The sequence below is a fragment of the Tursiops truncatus genome, chromosome 15 (genome assembly GCF_011762595.2).
Source record: "Tursiops truncatus isolate mTurTru1 chromosome 15, mTurTru1.mat.Y, whole genome shotgun sequence".
NCBI lineage: Eukaryota > Metazoa > Chordata > Mammalia > Artiodactyla > Delphinidae > Tursiops > Tursiops truncatus.
The window spans coordinates 85,628,575-85,648,716 of record NC_047048.1 but is presented as its reverse complement, the minus strand read 5'-3'; the positions used below and the strand labels follow the sequence as shown (position 1 = coordinate 85,648,716).

The 20,142-nt window shown below is 61.5% G+C and overlaps 1 protein-coding gene across 6 annotated transcripts; it reads right to left on the bottom strand.

The window, feature by feature from the left end:
• Window positions 1-923: 923 nt before the first annotated feature.
• On the bottom strand, window positions 924-12,566 carry ARFGAP1 (ARF GTPase activating protein 1). 6 transcript variants are annotated; one of them, XM_033839570.2, is made up of 15 exons: window positions 12,405-12,566; window positions 9,803-11,509; window positions 9,594-9,657; window positions 9,301-9,410; window positions 8,946-9,117; window positions 8,480-8,580; window positions 7,653-7,739; window positions 7,099-7,195; window positions 6,243-6,299; window positions 5,088-5,120; window positions 4,445-4,474; window positions 3,689-3,745; window positions 3,135-3,194; window positions 2,513-2,589; window positions 924-1,514 (listed from the first exon to the last, which is right to left on the bottom strand). In XM_033839570.2, exons 3-15 carry the CDS (start codon window positions 9,651-9,653, stop codon window positions 1,169-1,171), a joined length of 1,287 nt encoding a protein of 428 aa, XP_033695461.1. In that variant the 5' UTR covers window positions 9,654-9,657; window positions 9,803-11,509; window positions 12,405-12,566; the 3' UTR covers window positions 924-1,168. The 6 variants fall into 6 exon arrangements, with proteins under 6 accessions (XP_033695461.1, XP_033695460.1, XP_033695463.1 ...); XM_033839569.2 differs by lacking the exon at window positions 9,803-11,509; XM_033839572.2 differs by lacking the exons at window positions 4,445-4,474; window positions 9,803-11,509 and having other exon boundaries at window positions 5,100-5,120.
• Between the last annotated feature and the right edge of the window lie 7,576 nt (window positions 12,567-20,142).

Below are 20,142 nucleotides of genomic sequence, written 5' to 3'. Positions count from 1 at the left end.
GAGTCCCGATCCCAACAGCGTGGAAACAAGAGTGTCAGGACAGACTGCACCCCCTCGTCCGGCCCGGCGCTGATCTGAGAGCTGCCTGCAGTGCAGCCCACCAGCCCTGGTGAGGACCCACACCTCACACCTGGCCCTCCTGAGTGCCTCTGCTCTGGGACACTTGGGTCTCGGGCTGGCAGGCCACGTTTGACCCTGGCTCCCGGGCTGACCTGGGTTTTCTCATCACCCTAAGCCTGATCTCTGACCTCAGATCCGTGTGGCAGACTACTGGTTCAGTGACTGAGACCCTCAGGGTCAGCTAAAGGCAGAGGTGCTGGCCACTGGGCGTCTTCCTTGGGGAGAAGTGTGGGTGGCCGTGCTGCAGACCTGCCACATGAGCCACTGCCATCTGGCTGTCCACACGGGGACGGCCCGTCCCGCGGGGCAGGGAGCAGGGACGTGGCCCACAAATCACACAGGAGGCCTGGGGGAAGCCCGGCTGAACGGCCTGAGGGCCGGCAGAAACAAGCGCGGGGACAGAGGACTGAGCACGGCGTCGTGTCACGTGGTCGTCAGCGCCGGACCGTAAGAACGAGGTGGCCGGCGCACAGCCATCGAAGTCGAGTGGGCTTGGGCGACAGTGAGATCCAAATCACAGTGCAAGGAGGCTGGAAGAGGGGCTGCGAGGAAGGCCGGGGTACCAGGGCACCGCTGCACGACCCCCCCGAGCTGATGACGGGCTCTAGGGTGACGGCAAGGCCAGGAAGGCGGTGCTCCGGTCGGGCGGACGCTGGCCAGCACTGGTGCAGAGACAGACTGGGGAGCGGAGGGCAGGGGGCAGGTGGCGGCTCTCAAACGCCAGGCAGTTTCTTCCAGAGGAAGAAAGAACGAGAGCGACCGAGAAGTGAAAGTTGCTTCAAGGAGACAGGCCTCAGTCACGGTCACTGGGCAGCCGCGTGCGCCACTGGGGAGGGCGTTTATTACCGAGCGCACTGGGGGTGGTGGCTGGGCGTGGGTGGCCCCCGCAGTAGCAGGGAGCACTTCCTGCGACAGCGCCCGGCCCGGGGCTCCAGGAGAGCCAGGACAGGTAGGCACACGCCCCTGGGGTCCCGGCCGAGGCTGTCCTCCCAAGCGGCCGGCGCTTCCTGGGTGGAAAGGAGCAAGGCGGCGGCGCGGCCGCTGTGCCCTACCAGTCCTGGTTGTCCCAGCCGTCGTCCACGGCGGCCGGCGGTGCCGCCTCCTTGACGGCCCTGGCCCTGGCCCTGCCCTCCACCCCGGCCCCCCAGGCCTCCCGACCACCAACGTCGCCGCCCCCGTTGCTGGGCGCAGACGCGGGGTCCGAGCCCCACGCGTCCCAGCCATCCGAGCTCCTCTTGTCCGCTGAGGGGTCTGCACACGTCCAGCTGTTGCTGCCTGGGGACCTGTGGGCCCCAGCAGGGTCGGTGCTCCCGAAGGCCTCCCAGAAGTTCCGGTCGGTAGTGCCTTGGGAGCTGTCCCCGCCGCTGTTCTGACAGCTCCGGCCCTCCGGGGCTCTGGGACAGAGAGCGGTCTCTGAGCGGCTCCCAGAACCAGGAGGTCCAGAAGGTTGCCGTCGTGGCCCTGAGCCGCCTGGTCTTCCCCAGGCTCCTCCCCAGAGAACGGGGGTCAAGGCCAAGTCCAAGCCCCCAGCCAGAGCCCCACCCCCAACCAGGGCACTCAGCCAGTGCCACTCAGGGTCCCAGAGCCGCTGTTCTCGCTCTAGGGCAGAGGAAACCCAGCCTCAGGGCGGCTCCACCACAGAGCTGAGGCCGTGGAACCTGTGGGAGGGACTCAGGCCTCCTGCCACCAGAGCCCACTCTCTACCAGTCCCACCCAAACGCAGGATGTTTTGAAGGAAAATGTAAAGCGCTGGTTTCCTGCAACGATTAAGGGGGAAAAAAAACCCAGACCCTTCTCTGCACCGTGGAGTCCCTCAGTCCCTCAAACCACAGTCACACCACTGAGCACAGCGGACAGCACGCAGAGGGGGAAGCGCTGAGGCATCCCGTCCGCGAGCATGGGAAACACGCCCAGGCCTCGGGCACACGGACAGGACAGCACGTGTCACTGCCGGAGCGGCCGCTGCTCTGGGCCTGGCCCGAGACCATCCATCCCCCCACCAGATCCCCAGGGTCCCACCTGGGGTCAGAGAAGGAGAAGGCTGCCCAGTCTGGGCTCGCAGCAGAAAGGCCCGGGCGGGAGCCCTGAATGCTCCGGAGTCCTGGGAGGGGGGTCAGAGCCCAGCCGCACCCCCTCTCCCTCAGCCTGTCCCACAGAGGCGAGGCTGAGACTCTCCCTCCCCAGCCCTGCATGGTGGCAGCTCCCACGAGGTCGAAAGCAGGGCTTCAGAGCGAGAGGTCAGGGGGCCGACGTGCCTCTCTGCACCCCCAGGGCTCCAGGGGTTTCTGCACTGTGAGCCCTGAGCCCCTGGGCGAGACACACCTGCCTCCCAGAGACCCCAGGGGAGAATGCCACGGAAGGGGGCCCACTTCGGGAAGGGGGGCCAGTATACCTGTCCAACGGGTCCTCCGCTCTCCCAGAAAAAAAGGTGGTGACGTCCCTCCAGCCCCTGCTACCGACTCCCTGGACCTGGAAGGAGATGTAGGCGCTCAGCCTGGGCTCTGACGCCAAGTGCAGAGTTGAGACCTGGGTGAAGTTTAGGAACATGGCGACACCACGGGGCTCGGGCGGTTCGCCCCGGCGCTGGGGACGGTGGGATGCCCGCTGTGTGGACGCAGAGGCTGTGGCCCCAGGAGCTCAGCGGAGAAGCTCCTGGGTGGGAAGCAGGACAAACGCCAACCCGCCCCTCCCCGCCCCCAGCGGCGCTAAGGCAGAGAAGGCGGCCGCCCCCAGCGCACTCACCAGGGGAGGTCGGCAGCAGCAAGACAAGGGCAGAAAGAAAAGAAGCAACAGGTTAGTGGCTGTGACGGGCGCCCGTCAAGCCGTTTCCATATTCCTCAGGCTGTCGGCACCGCAGCGTCTACCTGACCCTCCTCACGTCCTACAGGCCCCTCGGGCCAAGAAGCCATACGGGGCGTGAAGCGCCCAGCCCTTCCTGCTCGCGGTTCCGGGCTCCTTGGAATATGGAGACGACGCTTTCAGCCGAGCCCGCCTGTCAGGCGGGGCTTCCCTACCTTGGCCGCCAACTCAGAGAACCCACTGGACACATCATCAAAAATCTTTCCCTCCTTCACCTGGTGGATCGAAACAGCATCGTCATAGCCGAGGCAGATGCCCCGCTGCCCATTACTGACAAAGGACAACGCCCACCGACACCTGTCAGGGGACCTGTCTCCACGCCGCGTCGCCCCCTCCCCAGAAGTGAGGGCGAGGAGCAAGCCGACCACACCGCAGCCCGGGCCGGTCTCGCCCGGACCCTCCCCCGCTGGCCTCCCGAGCACGGGCTGGCGCTGGCCGCAAACCGCACGCCCCCTCCCCCGGGAGCTTCTCTCGCCGCCTTGGCCTCCTCCGGGGTGAGGGGCCGGGCACACACACAGCCACGCGGGAGCAGAGTAAAGGCCAGGCCTTGCTGGGCTGGGGGACGAGAGCCATAGGCACAACGCATGCGTGAGGACACGGGGAGTGAGCACGGGAGTCTGAAGCCCGAACAGCGCCTCCCAGCACCACCGCCCCCCGAATGAGGCCCACGGGAGACGCACGCAGCCGAGTACCGGAGTCCCCGCGTTACCTTCTCCTGGGCAGGTTTGAGGACACTCTCGTTCAGGCTGTGGCCCAACTCTGATGCCTGTTGGAAGGACAGATGCGATGAGAAAAAGCCGCGTACGTGGCAGCACGTTCACCCCAGGACTGCGAGCCCTGCCCACGGAGGGGAGGCTGCAGACGGCGAGCAGCCCGCCAGCACCCGATGCTCCGCGCTGTCGCAGAGGCTGGAGACCGCTGCCCCTGGCCTACGCACCCTGGGAAGGGGCTCGGACGGCAGCCAGCTCTTGGAAGCCCACCCCACCCGGTGGCCACCATCAGGCTCTGCCCCTAGGAGCCCACAGGATCCATCCCAGGAGAACAGCCCCTGGCATCCCCCCGACACAAACGGGTGGATCCCAAGCCCCACCTGCCCTCCAGGGGCCCTGCGGGAGTTCGAACAGAAGGGGATGGAGCTGGGGAGCGAGCCCAGGCCAGCAGCTCAGGTGGGGGGCAGGCAGGACACAGGGGAGGCAACCACGGAGCGGGGCCCTCGCCACTGGCATAGGACTCCCCAGCACCGCTGCAGCAGCAGCCTCAGGATCCGGATCCCGCGCCTCCTGCCTGAGACGCGGATGCCCGAGCACCGTGGATGGGCCACGCGGGAGCCCATCGGGCTGGGGAGCAGCTCTGAGCGTGAAGACAGGGAGCACCGACATGCAGCCGCGGCACAGACACCTCAGAGCGGGGCACGCGCCAGACACGCGGTGGGGGGGGGCGTGCACGAGCATGGACGCGGCCTTACCAGCTCTGGCTGCTGCTTGGAACCCCAGAACTTCACCCAGACAGCATGGGGAGACGGGGGGTGGGGGTGGGAGAGAGAGCGAGGCGGTGGGAGCGGTGTTCGGCAACAACCAGGACACGGTCCCGTGGGCGCCGCACGCTCTCTAGACCCAGCACCTCCCACCTGGGAGCTTTCCAGCACGGTAGGAGCGAGCGGTTAGGGAGTTGAGATGGGGGCTCAAAGAGATCAGCCCTTGGCCCCAGAGGCTCCTTGGACGGCCTGGCACCACGCCGGGACCGCCGGGGCTGCCAGCCAAGGTGTGAGAAAAAGACGAACACCAGGGCCCGAGACGCCGCCCACGAGAAGGGAGGGCGCTAACCAGGGACAGAGGCACGCTGCTGCCACAGGATGCAGACCCCGGTGCCCTGGGGGGCGCTGGGCCTCCCGTGTGCGGTTGCCCAGACATGGCACAGAGCCTCGTCCCCCACGAGGCCAAGGGCACAGGGGCCTATGGCTGCCCGCCTACCAGGGACGGGGCAGGGTCTAAGCGTCCTCCGCCTGCTAACCCGCGGGCGCCCGAAGCGACACGTGGCATGTGAGCCTGGGAGCCGAACGCACGCACGGGCAGCCCTGAGAGCGCAAATGCAGCGGCTTCCTTTGTTACCTTCTGACTTGCCTGGGATCCAAACTTTGTCGCCTGAAAGGAAACACAGAGAGAGGGCTTTCTGGTCAGCCACCTGACGCTGGCCACCAGGGCTGCACGTCCTTGGGGCCCAGACACCCATGCTGGTCTCCTGACGGCCGCGAGGCACTGGTGCTCACCCCACAGCAGCTCTAAGGGGCCCTGCAAAGCTGCCCACCACATCCGCTTCCCCTGGAGGAAGGCCGTCAGGGGAGGGGCAGCCAGGATGAGGGAGCAGGGCCGACGCCCACCTCCCTGCTCTGGAATGCAGGGCGCACAGGCCGCCCACGGGCCCACAGGTGGGGCAGGTCCCTCTCCAGCGAGCTCTCCCCCTCGCTGCCGAGCGCAGTCTGGTCACACCTCTCACCTCTGCCCAGCACCCCGGCCGCTCTCATAATAAGCAAAGAGGGAAAGGCCTGGATCCCCACCGCAGCCCCGCACAGCCCCGGAGAGAATCAGCAGAGGCCACGTGGCAGAGCGCTGGTGCCCCAGCGCCAGGCTCCTCCCTGGGCTCTAGCCCTCAGAAACTCCCGTCCTGGCCTCTCCAGGGCCCGTGTGCTCTGGGTCAGCCTGCCAGGCGGCTTCCCGTCCCTGCTCCGGGCGTTCCTGTCCCCGCCACGGCACAGTCTCCTCGCCAGGCCCGTACCCTCGCACACGCCTCTGGCCTGGCCCCTCCCGCCTGGCCTCCACCCAGTCACTGCCAGGAGCCGAGCACGTGCCCACGGCCCAGCTGCCTGTCCTGGCAAAACCCCCAAATCTTGCCTCGCCTCAAGCCCAGGAGCAGGCGAGGGCAAGAGGAAACTCGGGCTGTCCATACCCTGGAGACCCAGCAGCAGAAACTCCAGGCTTTGCTTGGGCCGGGGGAGGGGGAGGCAGGGAAGCCTGGGTCACCCTGACACCCCGCCGGCACCCGCCTTCTGCAGCCAGCCCAGCCCCTGCAGGCAGCTCCGCTCTGCCCGGTACACCACCAACCGTCACAACAAATAACGTCCGTGGGGCCTGGGGGATTCGCCAGGGCGAGAGGCTGCTCACCGAAACCCCCTCAGGGCAGATGGCCGTGCGGCCTGAGCCCCGTCAGGACCCCTGGCCCCCAGAGCCACCGGCCTGCGCGGCCGCGTGACGGGACGGGCTACTTACACCCTCCTTCGCTGCCGAGGCAAACCTGCTTGCTCCAGTGGCGAAGCTGCTCCAGCCCTGAAAGGAAGCGACACACAAGCCACGTGGCGGCTCCACACGTGGCCACCAAGGGGGTTCTCCTCAGACACGCGCCGGCCGCCTCGCACCCACGTCTGTGGGAAGGACACAGCCAGGGCCCCAGAAGCAGCTCCTGGCCCGGCTCCCTGGAGACATGCCTTCCCCCGAAGCGCCCCGCCACCCCTCCAGACAGACCACGGGGCGCTGGGGGCACTGAAAGCTGTCCTCCTTCCTCTAAGTCCAAGGTTGTTTCCCCTAAGCCTCCGAGATAGATGAAAGCAACTTGGAAATAGAAACTCTTCATTTAAATCCCAACTCGGCCTGTTCCACCTGAAGGAGACGCGGAGGGACCCTCGCGAGGAACTGAGAAGACAAGTGCGTGCGGCCTCTTCCCCATGGCGGGGCGGGGTGACACGGAGACACACACACTACAGCCTGGGAGGCGCTTCTGGAGAACGGGCTCCTGCACGGCGGGCCAGGCCGACGGCCCCTTTCTTCCCTGGGGCAGCCCTGGCCCAGAACCCACATGCTTGGGAGACTCTGCCAGGAGCGGGCGGCCAGGCGGGCTCCACTCAGAGGAAACGAGCCTTGCTAAATCTGAGGGACGTGTTTTGTAGCCAAAGTAAACGAACGACAAAACACGCGTGGGATTAAACACCATAAACGGCGCTTTAAGAAGAGACGTCAGTGAAAGAAAGGGAGGGGGGCCTCTGTGAGACGGGCCAGCGCGGGATCCCAGGACGGCCAGGTTCCAGGAGGCCCCTGGGGAGCGGGGGACAGCCAGGATGGGCGTCCTCACCGAGTACAGGGACGACATGGCGCTGTTGAGGAAGTCGTCTTCCCTCTTCGGAGGCGGTACCGTGTTCCCAAACCCCACGTAGCGGTTCTCCTGGGCCCTGGTGGGGACACAAGCAACAGCCCTGCTGCTCCCGACAGCTGGGGGTGCAGACGTGCCCAGACCCGGGACGGGCACCCCGGAGGACGTGCGGCTCCCACACCCCAGTGTGGGGTCAGGCTCTCCTGTTGGTGGGATGAGGCCCTCCTGCTGCACCTGCCAGAGGACCTGGCGAGACCCAAAGCGACAGCCAGTCACTGCAGAGAGTGGGACAGGCTCGACCACAGGTCAGGCAGGTTCCAGGAAGGAAGCACGTCCTTTCTGCTCCCCAGCATTGTGAGCCGTGGTTTTCTCTCCACTCAAGCCCCCCACCCGAACCTGGGCTGCCAGGCGGAACCCCAGGAGGCCTGCCGATTCTGCACCCCCTGCACATGTGGGCAGCAGCCTCCCCCGACCCTCGCAGGGGCCAGGTCTGCCTGGGCCTCCCCCAGCTCCCCAAAGCCCTCCGGAGGCCTTACCCTTGATAGGAGCCAAGGTCATCGTTCAGCCAGTCTTCGAAAGCCTTGTCCGCGGAGGGGGTGGAGTTCTGCAGCTGGCCAGAGGCTCTGCAATGGAGGGTCAGAGGTCAGAGGCCGACGGGGTGGGCACACGCCCACAGGATCACGGGGGTCTCTGGGAGGCGCCGTCACGCCCACCTGCTCACACCTGGCTCCTCCAAAGCGTGGAGCAGAGGGTGGCTCAGGCTTCGGCTCGGTGGCTGAAGCCGGCAAGAAGCAGGGGGAGGTGCTGCAGCCCGGGGTGGGGGGCACAGCAGCTCCACGCCTGCCCGTGCCTGCAGGGAGGCCGCAGGGGTCGAGGCCAAAGCAAGCGCTCGGCAGGAACCTGGAGCCCTTGCGACCGGAGTCTCGCCACACAACGGGGAGGTGGAGGGGAGGGCCGCTGGGCACCCCTGGCGTCAACAGGGAGCTCTCTCTGAGACCAGTCACCCCGAACACCAGCGTCCAACCCACGAGAGGACACAGGATGCCCGCCAGGGGGACGGGGCACCCTGGGGACGTGGGCAGCCCTCAGTAGGACAGAAGACGTAGACAGCAGCCAACTGGGTCCTACAGAGACGCCGTGTGCTGCGGGCACAGAGCTGGCGCTTCTACTTCAGACGCACCTTTACTGGTTGAATTTCTACTAAAAGTTTGAATTGTAACTTAAAAAGTTGTTTTTCCCACTGACTTTCAGAAACGGCTCACAACTGGAGCTGTTACCACAACAGCACAGGGACTCTGAGCCACAGTTAAGGTCAGAGCCGGGCAAACCCAGCCCAGAGCCCACAGGCCAGACGAGTAGCTACCGGTGGGCAGAGGACCGCAGCGTCTTGGGCTGAGGTGGGGTCCAGTTCTGGGCGGGCGATGACTCCAGAGACCATTCTCTGCCTTCGGCCAGAGTGGCCACCTGCAGAGGGAGCCAGGGCGTCAGGCAGCGTGGATGCCGCCTGCCCTGCACACAGCCCCTTGGGCTCGGCTGCCACGGGCCAGGGCTCTCACAATGGGCAGAGTGAGCAAGCTCTTGGGCCCCCTCTGCACCCCCCGAATGGATGCAGCGCTCCCCAGAGGCTGTGAGGAGGGCTCAGCCCTCCTAATCACAGGCCACCTGCTTCCCCTTGGGTGGGGCGAGCTGGGGCCACGCGTCCTGTCTGTGTGTGGACTGCACATGGCCTCCGTGTCGTGTCAGAACCCACAGGAGATCTCAGCCCCTGGAACCACTCCAGCAGCCGATGGCCGGAGCAGCCTGCACACGGCCGGGTGGCCTGTGCTCACCTTGTCCCTGAAGAGGGCGGCGGCCTTGCTGTTGTACTTCTCCTGCAGGGACCAGCAGGGGTCATAGACCTCTTGACACTCCAGGAACTCCCGGAATTTAGCGTTCCCGCCGACCTTCATCTTCTCCAGCTCCACGTCTTTCCACTTGTCCATAGTGACGGACCGGACAAAGCTACACACCAGAGGACCGACCTCGCCACCAGTACCAGCATCCAAGAGCCCACCCCAAACGGTCTGGAATTAGACACGTGCACCTCCTGTGCCAGAGCGCCGGAGCGGGTAGGAGCTGGCCTGTGGGTGGCCCTCACCTTCCCGTCACCCGCCAGGCGGCAGGCCAGGAGCAGAGGGCACTGACCTGAGGTGCACCCCGAGCCCGCGGTGCTTCCCCGAGCACTCCAGGCAGATCCAGATGCCGTAGGTCACGCTCACCCACTGAGGGTTGAAGGCGCCGCACTCAAAACACACCTGCGAAGAGCGCCCAGGCGACTCACCCGGGGTGGGGCAGGGCCCGGGGACCCCGAAGACCCAATGGGGGGCCCCCAGAGGGGGCAGAGGGAGGCTGGCTGGGAGGCCAACGGTGACAGGGAGGGAGGACTCTGAGAGGACCCCAAAACCTAAGCCAAGTGTCAAGGAAAAGCGGACACTTACGTTGTTTTCATCTTGCACCCTAATTTCCTTAAGAACTTTCCTAGTTCTCGGGCTGGCCATGGCGCTATGAAAGAGAAAAGCAAACTTTTCAACTTCCAAATAGGTCACTTCACAAGAAGATCAACTTCTGGCGCAAACACACTACAAAGTATGACTTCAAGAAATTCCGTGAAGCTGCTTGGAAGCTACCGGGGAACAGGGCTACTTACTGCAGGAACCTGCTCTCCACGTGCTAAGAAAAGCCGAGATCAGTCTGGACGCTCCTGGGCCAACCACAGCGTGATTATTTGGGGCAATGCGCAATTACTGGAGGCCGCTCATCATGTACCATCAAGACCACACGATTTATAAAAACACCCGTCTTCTGGTGAAGTTCACAGCAAGGGGTGGTCTTCACAAAACGTGCTCAGACTGGCTGTTAAATCTCATTTCCCCTTTTCAGGGCGACACATCAGACTTGGGCTGACAGTATCCGAAGCCAGGGAGCCCCACCTTCTCGGCCCCCGCAGCCCCTCTACCTTCTACCAGTGCAGGGAGGCTCCTGGCCTGGGGCGGAAGCAGTGGCGCTGCCTGACACGGGAAGAAGCTGGCCTCCCAGGGACCATCTGAAGGATGGAGGTGACAGACAGCATGGCCACAGCAGGGCAAGGACAGGGGCCTATGGACCAGCAGACCTGCCACCGCATCTCAGGGGGACACTGCCGGGGAACAGCAGCCACACAGCCTGAGCTGAACAGAAAACCCATTTACTTCTTTATAGATCTCCTAGCTTCGGCAAAGTTCAAGTTCAAGTGGTGGCCCGGTAAGTTTCAGGTGGGAGATGGGGAGGGAGCCCAGCGTGGTGTCGGCAGTAAAGTAACCCCACGGATGCCCAGCCTGACTCTCAGGCTGGCCCTTCCCTCGTGACCAGGACCTGCAGGCTGTCCCTCCAGCTCCCCCGGCAGCATGCATCCTCTCAGGACACACAGGCCGCTTAAGGGACAGAGCCACACACCTGGGCTGCTGGCGGTGTCTCCAGCCTCCGACCCTGCACCCCACTGTCTGTGAGGGACTGCTCCAACCAGCTTCCCTGCCAATGCTTTAGCGTGAAAGTCCCAGGAGCAGCAGTCACTTTCGGTTACTCCCCAAGGAGACCCTGCCTCTCCCCACACCCAGGCCTCCTGAATCCTGAGCCCCAGGATGCCTAACGCCCACAACGCCCACTTCTGAGCCAGCTGAGGTTAGGAGACAAATGTCTGCTTTCTGTAACTGAGGGAAACAAAGCCAAGGGCTCGCCGGAGGCACCTTTCTGCTCTGTATTTCTCTGTGCTGTGCATGACGGTCTCGAAGGCAAACACCTGAACCCACAATCCTGCCCAGCACCCAGCACCCGGCCCAATCCATCCAGGCGGGACCCTGTCCTCACGCTAAGCTCCAGTCACCCACAGGGCGAAGGCAGAAATGGGTGGCCCCTGGGAGCTCTTTCCAGAGGACTGTGCCTGCCCAGAGGCTCCCCTTCTGGCCAACAGGACCCAGGCAAACAAAAGTCAGAACTGGGGTGAGCCTGCCCTGAATTTCTAACTGCGTAAAAGAAGGCAGAGAGAGTGTCTGCACAAGTACAGCAAGGGAAATACGTGAAAACTACATGACTTGGCTCGGATTTAAAAGGAACTTTTTTTGGACGTGAGAATCCTTTCCTTCTGTGAAATGCTAACTTTAATACATAAAAAACAAACACTCCCTAACTTTCAAAACTATAGTTCGTCTTGAAATATAATCCAAGAACTCCTGCATTAATGCTTGAAACCAAACCCAGCTCTGTGCAAGTGAACGTGGCCTCAGTAAACGATGAACCAAATAACACTTCTCGGTTTACAGGAAGAAGCCACTTGTCAGCCGGCAGAACGCTGTTCCTGAAGTTGGGACTTCCTCAATGCCTGAGATGAAAAGGGATGACTTAGGGACACCGCTTGGGGCTGTTACACAGGCAGAAATCCTGCTCATCTTTCCCAGAAACCACCTGAGGCCCCCGAAGCACCTACACCGAAGAACAATCGTTTCTCACTTAAAACACCATCACTTCTGAACTTCTGCAGGGAATGGTCCCAGGAAGGGATGCCAAAGCCAACTTAAATGCTAATTATCCCCCGGGCCATTATCACAGCCCCACCTGGCACAGAAACAGAGGATGGCGGAACCCTTAGGCCTGCACTAAACGACACAATTAACTCTCACATGGGTGGTCAGCGACGAAGCTGTTGAACAGGGCAGACGAGAAGCACAGTTCTACCTAAACGCACGGACACTGACGGAGAATTCCAAAGTCCCTTCTTGGTTTCCTCTCCCTCCCCCAAGACGATCACCCACGGCCACCAAGGGTGAGGCTGCCATTTCCGATCAGACCGGCCTCTCCAACACCGAGGGGGAGGACCCTTCCCTCTTAGGAGTGGAAGCCCCTTCAAAGCTCAGACCCGGCCCGACGGGACCCTGTGTCCAAACCAGCTCCTGGTTCCGAAGGAAGGGACGGGGCAGGGCCGGCTCGCCCCACGGAGGGGGTGTTGGTGGGCAGCGGCCCGTGACAGCCTCAGAGGAAAGAAGGCTGGGGGCCGGGGGCGAGCTGCGGGGGCGTGTGGGTCCAGGCGGGGGCGGCCAGAGGAGGGGGGACGGCCGGGGGCCCGTGGACTAGCCCCGGGGTGGCTGGGGGAGGCGCTTCCAGGTCCTGCGGACAGCGGCCTCGGAGCGGGTGGGGGTCTGGGCGCAGGCGGCCGCCGGCAGGGGCAGTGGACCAGCCCGAGGGGAGCCGGGGCCTCGAGGCCTCGGCCGCGCGCTTACCGGGCAGAGGGCTCGATCCTGCGCGCCGGGTCGGGCCGGGCCAGGCCAGGGTCAGGGCCGGGGTCCCGGCCGGGGTCGGCCGCGCCGCGAACCGCACCGAAGACGACCGCCGACCACCCACCCCACCGCCACCAGCTTCCGGCTACGTCGCGCCTCGCAACGCCTCACGGGAAGCCGGGGACGGGCCGGCGGGGGCGGGCCTTCCTCCCCTCCTGCTTGGCCGGAAGCGCTGCCTCACCCCGTAGCTATGGGGACGCGTCCTCCTCCGGGCTGCTGTGTCGGAGCTGCTAGTCCAGCGGGGACCGCGGTAGCCTGGGGACCGACAGCCGTGCTCACCAGCGGTGCGCCGTCAGGATCAGACGGGAAACTGATGGCCTGCTCAGATTAGAACGATTCATGGGCGTTTACTCGCAAGGGGGCTGGTTAGGAGGGTATGCGCGGGTTTAGGGCACCGCAGGAATTCTGCGGGAACCCAGGGCTGGAGGAGCAGAGCTGTGACGTCAGTAGACTCCAAGGAAAAGAGGGAAGGAGGGGTTCCCGGACTCGGGAAGGGCAGTGTCCTCAGGGCCACTGCCCAAGAGGAGCTGTCATCTTTTGTTGAGGGCATGACCAGCCCAAGGTGACCTAGTAGAAGAAGGCACAGGAATAAATACCGGCCTCTCTGGCCTCTCACCCTCTGGTCTCCCGATTTTGCCTCCCACTGGCCAGGCCCACCGGTGCAGTCTGAGGTGGAGAAGGGTAGGGGGTGGGCACGGAGGACAGCTGGAGACGTTGCAAGCAGGCTGCAAAGCAGTGTGAATCCCAAATATGGAAAATATGACTGTAGAAAGAAAACTGTCCAGAGTGATGATCTCTGGGGAGTATAACTGCAAGCGAGTTTTGGTTTTGTTTTTACTCTGTGCTCTTATGTGTATTCCACATATTCTTCATTGATCTATGGAACTTTTGGAGTGATCAAGTACGAACGTTTTTACTGAGGTATAATTTACATTCAACAATTTACGTTCAATGAGTTTTGAGAAATGCATACTGCAGTGTAACCTCCACCATGATCAATTATAGAACGTTTCCATCACAGGCAACCACTGTTGTTACTTTTATCCCCATTTCTTAGTTTACCTGTTCTAGAACTTCATATAAATGGAATCATGCAATAAGTACTCTTCTGAATGGCTTCTTTCCCTTAGCATAATGTTTTCAAGGTTCATCCATGTCATAGCATGTCAGCACTTCATTCCTTTTTATTGCTGAACACTATTCCGTTAAATGAATATAACTCTTTGTTTATCCATTCACATATTGGACAGTGGAGTCATTTCTGAGTCTTGGGTATTGTGAATAAAGCTGCCCCGAAACTCACATGGGTATATTTTAACATTTCTTGTGCATAATTACCTAGAAGTTAGGTTGCTGGGTGATCGGGGAGGTGTATGTTGAACCTCATAAGAAATTGTGAAGCAGACTTCCAAAATGGCTGTACCATCTCACACCCCACCAGCAGTGTGAGAGCTCCAGTGTCTGGTGTGTATGCTGGGTTATCTCATTTGCATTTCCCTCCATTGCTGGTTGAAAGCTGCCCTGGAGGATTATCTTAGCTTCCTGGCCCTTCCAGCCCACCCTGTGCCCAGCTTAGCATGAGCACCTCGTGCAGCCAGGGGAAGCCCTCAGGAAGGAGCCAGCAGGGCTTGCAGTGAGAAGCCACTGGCATCACAGAAACAAGAGGACTGAGGTGATGTGCACGGGGCACCCATAGGGTCTACACAAGGACAATGTGAGACAGTGTAGATTTCGGCACGAGACCCTGGGGCTGCGACTGTGTGGGTTCCACAAGTTCAGAGAGCGAGAGCCACGTGCTGGATTCCTTACGTGGGCTCCCTGGAGGAAGCGGGCTCTGAAGGACGTTGAAAGGGAGGAGAGGAAAAGGGAAGGCGGTCCCTGAAAGGGCACAGCGGAAGCCAACATTTGGCACTGCTAGTGCAGACAACGAGCAGAGGCTGAACTTTCAGTTTTCTGATCATAAAGCTAAAAGGTCAACCCCTACTCCACCCCAGGCTCTGGAGGCCTGGGGCTATGCTCGTCCGCAGGGCCAAGAGCAGGGAGGTGGCCATTGCAAGGACAGGGCAAGCCTGCCTCCTCACAGCATCCGTGGTGCCCCTGCCTCTCTCTGCCATCTCAAGGCTGGCTCAGTGACCAAGTAACAGAGGATCCATCTGGGCACTGAAGTGGTGAATGGAGCAGAACACGCAGCTGCAAACTGGAAATGTTTTATTACCCCATCTGAAATACTTAGATAATTTGGTTTTCTTCTAGACCTGCCGGCAGTACTTTAATTTCCAGTTAGAGTAATGTGATCATCTTTGTGGTTTCCTCCCCAGGGCTGCTGAAGCTCTCGATATGAGTAAAACTGAAGGGAATACGAGGGCAGCAATATGCAAACCTCGGGGTAAATGGCTGCGCAAGGCTGGGGCTGGCCTGGGCCACACAAGTTCACCCGTGAAGTCACCGTGGGACCCGGGACACATCGCTACTGCCTCCTGGACTCAATTTCCCCGTCTGTGAAAGGAGGACCCCAATTCCCCTTCCAGGCCAGGGGCCCACGCTTCCTGCCTGCTTGTCTGAAGTCAGGCCCTGGGCTCGATAAGGAAGATCTTGTGTAAACTGCACAGCAGTGCAGCTCTTCCTGATGTGCATCTGTTGTTCAGGTGAAGAAATGGAGGCACAGAACAAGTAAGCAATTTGCCCTAGGTCGAAAAGGCAGTAAGTGGTGGAGGCGAGGTTGGTACCCAGCCTGTGTAACATCTTCCTCAGAGTAGAAGGGCGTGTGGGGCGAGCGTCCACTGGGGGCGCAGTTGTGTCCTCTGATCTGACCCAGCACCAGTCTCAGAGGTCAGTTTCATTCCAGACATGTGCAAGTGACGGAGAAACTGGGTTGGGCCGTGAGCACTGGTGAACCGTGACCCTGTCACGGTCTCACCGCCGGGTCCCGGGGGTCCAGCCAGCTGCCATCAGGGGTGGCAGAGCCTAAAGAAACAGCGGAGGCTACCCAGGACTGGTGAGGGCCATGTGTGTACATGTGTGTAAGTGTACACATCTGTGAGCATGTTTGGGTTTGCACGTGTGTGCAGTGTGCATGTGATTGGTGCATGTGTGTATACATGTGTGCACGGTATTGCATGTGTGGTCTGTGCCTTAAGGCTCGTTAGGCTCAAGGTCATTGTACTGAGTCCCCCACACGCACAGAGACAACAGGTGTGGCTTTGGGGTGTGCCCAAAAGAGGCGCCGCCCACAGGACTTCCCAGAGAAGCAGAGTCTGCCATACCCGCTTTGCACAGCAGCAGAGGCTGCAGCTTGGAGTCGGAGAGACCGCCCTGGCCCCGGCCACTGGCAGCAGCACACAGATGCGGGCCCAGGCTACTCAGACCCCGGAGGCACCCCAGCAGTGCTCGTCCGGAGCTCCTGCGCGCGGGGAGAAATGAAGCCAGGGCTGTGTCCACCTCGTCCCCAGGAGCACTGCTCCGCCCCACACCCCGGGCATGGCCCACAGGTCTGTGTTCCTGAAACCAGTGTGGGCTGAGGAGGGGCCATGTGGGGCCCCGTGAGGACAAGGCTCCTTCCCTGCCTGGGAGGGTGGCTCTCAGGAAGTCTCGCTGCCTATATTTAAAGATCAGCCATTCTGTGGGCCTCCATGCGCCTGGGGCATGGCAGGACCTTGGGGGCATCTTGAAATGACTATCTAATCCCATTGACTGGCCAGCGCTCCAGGGCCGCCTGGAGAGGTGGTCGCCAGCCATGGATGTCACCAGAGCCCTCGGTCTCTTTCTGGACTCTTAACTCCTCTTGAAATCGCTCCCATATTGGGCTCAGCTCGGGGGCAGGGCTGTTTCTCCCAGTGTTTAAGGGGATATGCCTATGCCACCCGGCCCCCGCTGGGCTCCAGGGAGCAGTTAGACCCACTTGAGGCTGACAGGGCCTCAGGTACATGGAAGCAGCCCCAGTTTCCCAGCGGGAGGGCTCGAGGTCAGGACTGTTCGCTCTGTCCCAGCGATGCGGATGGAGCCGACTGTTTGCTGGGCGCTGGTAGGAAGAGAGGGAGGGGCGCCTGCCGGGCAGCGTTGGTCCCGATGCCGGCCCTGGCGCACAGAGGGTGCCGCGATGCCCACCCATCCGACCCCTGTTGCTGCCTCTAAATGATGCACAGGAAGAACTGGGCCCCAGGATGAAGGAAATGGAAGGAATGTCAGAATGTGGTCCTGCTGATTCACGAGGCCGTGCATCTCTACGGAGCACAACTGCTCCTGACCCAGAGCTGTCGTTCTTCCTAAAACACCCAGGAACTTGCAGCTGCGCCGAATGACACTTGGTCACACAGGCTAACGCGTCACGGCCAGGAATGTATTGAGACAGGGCCAGCTTCTCAGCCTGCAGGCCCGAGGGCTCAGATCCCAGGGCTATGACAGGAAGACCCACACACCCCCTGCCTTAGCCCCTCCCATGCCTATCCGGATTCTAGTTGTTAGAGACAGAAAACCCAACCCCACATGGCTTAAGCAACAAAGGGATGTTATTGACTCATGTGGTGAAAAGTCCAGTGGTAAGTTGGCTTTCAGGTGAGGCTTGATCCAGCAGCTCAACCGTATCACTGAGAACAGGTTTCTCTCTGTATCTTTGCTCTGCTGTTCCATTTTCACCCGAAGGTCCCAAAATGCAGCTCCTAAGGCTGTAAGCTCCCTGTTCACATCCCAGCTAAAACCCCAAGATTCACTAGCTTGGATACACTAATAACAGGCCAAGGGGATGGAATGTGCTGATCTGTGGCATCTAAGCCCCGAGCTCCAGCCCTGGAGCCCCAGAGGGGAGGCAGGTTCCCAGGACTGCAAGGACCCCAAACAGAAGTCTGAAGGTCAGGTGAGCTCTCCTTGTGGCCGAGGTTGAGGTGGGCATTTTGTGGCTCCCCTCTGTGTCCCCGGGGCCCAGCATGAGCCCAGCCAGCGTGGTACGAACACTGGGGAGGCCTGGGTGGGGCTCTGCCTGTCTCCTCTTCTCTTCGGGGGAGCTGCTGCTAGAAGGAGGGAGGGAATGGGTGGAGGTGGACAGGCAGATCGTCTCTCCAGAGAGGCAGGAACTTGGCCTGGAGGCAGGAGGGAAGAGGGGTTTCAGGTGGACACAGGACCTGGCGCCACGGGGAGGCTGAGAAGGGCCGGCCAGGGGGTGGGCGGCAACTGGGAACAGCCACTGACACACTGACCCCAAGGCCAACACGACGGGGAGGCAGGGTGGGGGGGGGGCGGGTGGTTGGAAATCAGGTCTTGAAGGACCACAAACGCAGCCAGTCACATTTTGGGCTGAGAGCGCTCCTGGTCGGTCAGCCAGGAGGCCTGAGAGCCGGTGGCCCCGGGGGGCCCACAGCAGCCCTCATCCTGCGTTCTTACCTCCCAGGCACCTGCCAGCTGAGAAATCACAGGGCCAGGGGAGCCACCGAGCTGCCATCCTGCCCCCGGCTCCCTCTGCTGCCCCTCCCAAAGCCCCTGCCCCTGCGCTCCGTCTCTGGACTTACCCAGACCTGGACCCAATCTCGCCTTGAGCTGCGCGCGACCAGGTCTCTGGACCTGGCGGAGCCTCAGCCTCTGTGAAGCTGTAAAGCGGGATCATCATCGCTCCTCCCGCACGGTCCCGTGACATCGAGGGAGATGAAAGGAGGTGCGGCTTCTGGGCCCGGGAGGGACCCTGGGCTCCTGGTCACTTCACACCCCACCCCCACCTGCACGAAGACAGAAGCAGAGCCTTCAGGAGTGACAGAGGGGGTGTCAGCAGGGCTGGAAGAGTCTGTCACCTGCCGTTCCCTTTGCTCCCAAAGCCCAGGAGTCCTTCCTGGGGACTCGGTAAACGTGGCTTGATGTGGGCGGTCCTTTGCCACTCGGGGATTGTACCCCAGGCCAGCCCTCCGTCGAGAGAGAGACAGAGACAGAGGGAGAGCGAGAACGCAGAGCCAGGCGGGGGGGGCAGCCGCTGACCTCAGCAGAGGACACACACAGGCCTGCAGACCAGCTTCCCTTCTCCTTTGTTTCCAGTTTGCTTAATGAGCCAAATATTTAAGCAACTCCCCCGCTACCCCGCTTTCCTCTTTAATCCCTGCACGGCTGAGAGTGATGACGAGGTCCCAGTGAGAGCTGCGGTTGTGTCCTCTGGGCTCTCCTCGACCGGGTCTCAGGAGGCCCGGGCCGACGTGCCGGTGGACGGGCCAGAGACATACCTGGGCCGCGTCTGGGTCACGGCAGCGAGCTGTCTCCTCCCGCCCAGCGCTTCTAGCTCTCAAAGGCCCGCAGGAGGGCTCCTGGATTTAATGCCTCGTCTGTACCCCAGCCTGACGACGGGCACCCTCACAGGGCCTGTGGTCCGTCTGGGAGAACCAGTGGGGTGTCTGCACGCAGGGCCTCCACCTGGGCCGAGGGAGTTTGCTCCTGTGTCAGGCACCCCAGGGAGTCTGAGGCCGCTCTCCGTCCTTTGCAGCCTGTCCAGCTCTGTTGCTCTTTCAAAGGAAGAACAGGACCCACGGTGCCATTTATCTGGTCCGGATTAAGGGGTCAGGCCCCCCCCACATGCAGTTCTGGGGCTCAGCCAATATCTTTCCGGGAGTGTTTGTTGATACTTACAAATTTCTCCCAAATTCGTCTGAAAACATCTGCACGTGGCAGTTTCCGTCGCTCTGGGTGAACAGAGACGGCAAGAGGTTTTTTGTTTTTCTTTTTAACATCTTTATTGGAGTATAATTGCTTTACAATGGTGTGTTAGTTTCTGCTCTATAACAAAGTGAAGCAGTTATACATATACATATGTTCCCATATCTCCTCCCTCTTGCGTCTCCCTCCCACCCTCCCTATCCCACCCCTCCAGGCGGTCACCAAGCACCGAGCTGATCTCCCTGTGCTACGCGGCTGCTTCCCACTAGCTATCTATTTTACGTTTGGTAGTGTATATATGTGCATGCCTCTCTCTCACTTTGTCACAGCTTACTTTTCCCATTCCCCATATCCTCAAGTCCATTCACTAGTAGGCAAGAGGTTTTGACAGAGCTGAAATTCCTCTAGCCCCGCTGTGAGCTGACCCCACACAGGCCCCGAGGCCGGCTGTTGTTTCTGCCACAGGGATGGCTGAGCTCTGCAGGGTGGATGGGGGTGGCAGAGGGGTGCAGGGGGCCCCCCAAAACCTCAATCTGGCCTCTCCAAGTGTAGTGCTGAATGGTGGCCTCCGGAGGATACATCCCTACTGCCTGGAACCTGTGAACAGGACCTTATTTGGGAAAAGGGTCTCGGCAGGGATTGAATTAAGGATCTCGCATGAGATTCTCCTGGATTACCTGGGTGAGGCCGCAATGTGTCCTTACAGGAGACAGAAGAGGAGGGACAGACAGAGGAAAAGGCCGTGTGAAGATGGAGGCCGAGATGTGAGTGACGTGGCCACAAGCCCAGGGACGCCTGGGCCACGAGAGCTGGGCTTGAGGATGGGTCCCGCCCTGGAGCCTCCAGAGGGAACGTGACCCTGCCGACACCTTGAGTTTGGACTTCTGGCCTCCAGAACTGGGAGAGAATAAACTCTGCTGTTTTAAGCTCCACCCCCACCCCACCCCACCCCCGCCCAGTTTGTAGTAAACTTACAGCTGCCACAGCAAATTGCCTGGAGGCCTTCTCTGGGTGAGACTGCTCCTCCCCCAGGGACTCAGTCCCACCCGCAGAGCATCCT

What these genes read in the sequence shown, in the direction of transcription:
- ARFGAP1 (XM_033839570.2), bottom strand. Translation starts at nt 9,653, where the DNA reads ATGGCCAGCCCGAGAACTAGGAAAGTTCTTAAGGAAATTAGGGTGCAA. An exon ending in GGGCTCGGGGTGCACCTCAG is followed by an intron (nt 9,118 to 9,300) that starts GTCAGTGCCCTC and finishes TCTGGTGTGTAG; the next exon opens with CTTTGTCCGGTCCGTCACTA. An exon ending in CCATGTCGTCCCTGTACTCG is followed by an intron (nt 6,300 to 7,098) that starts GTGAGGACGCCC and finishes GCTTCCTTTCAG; the next exon opens with GGCTGGAGCAGCTTCGCCAC.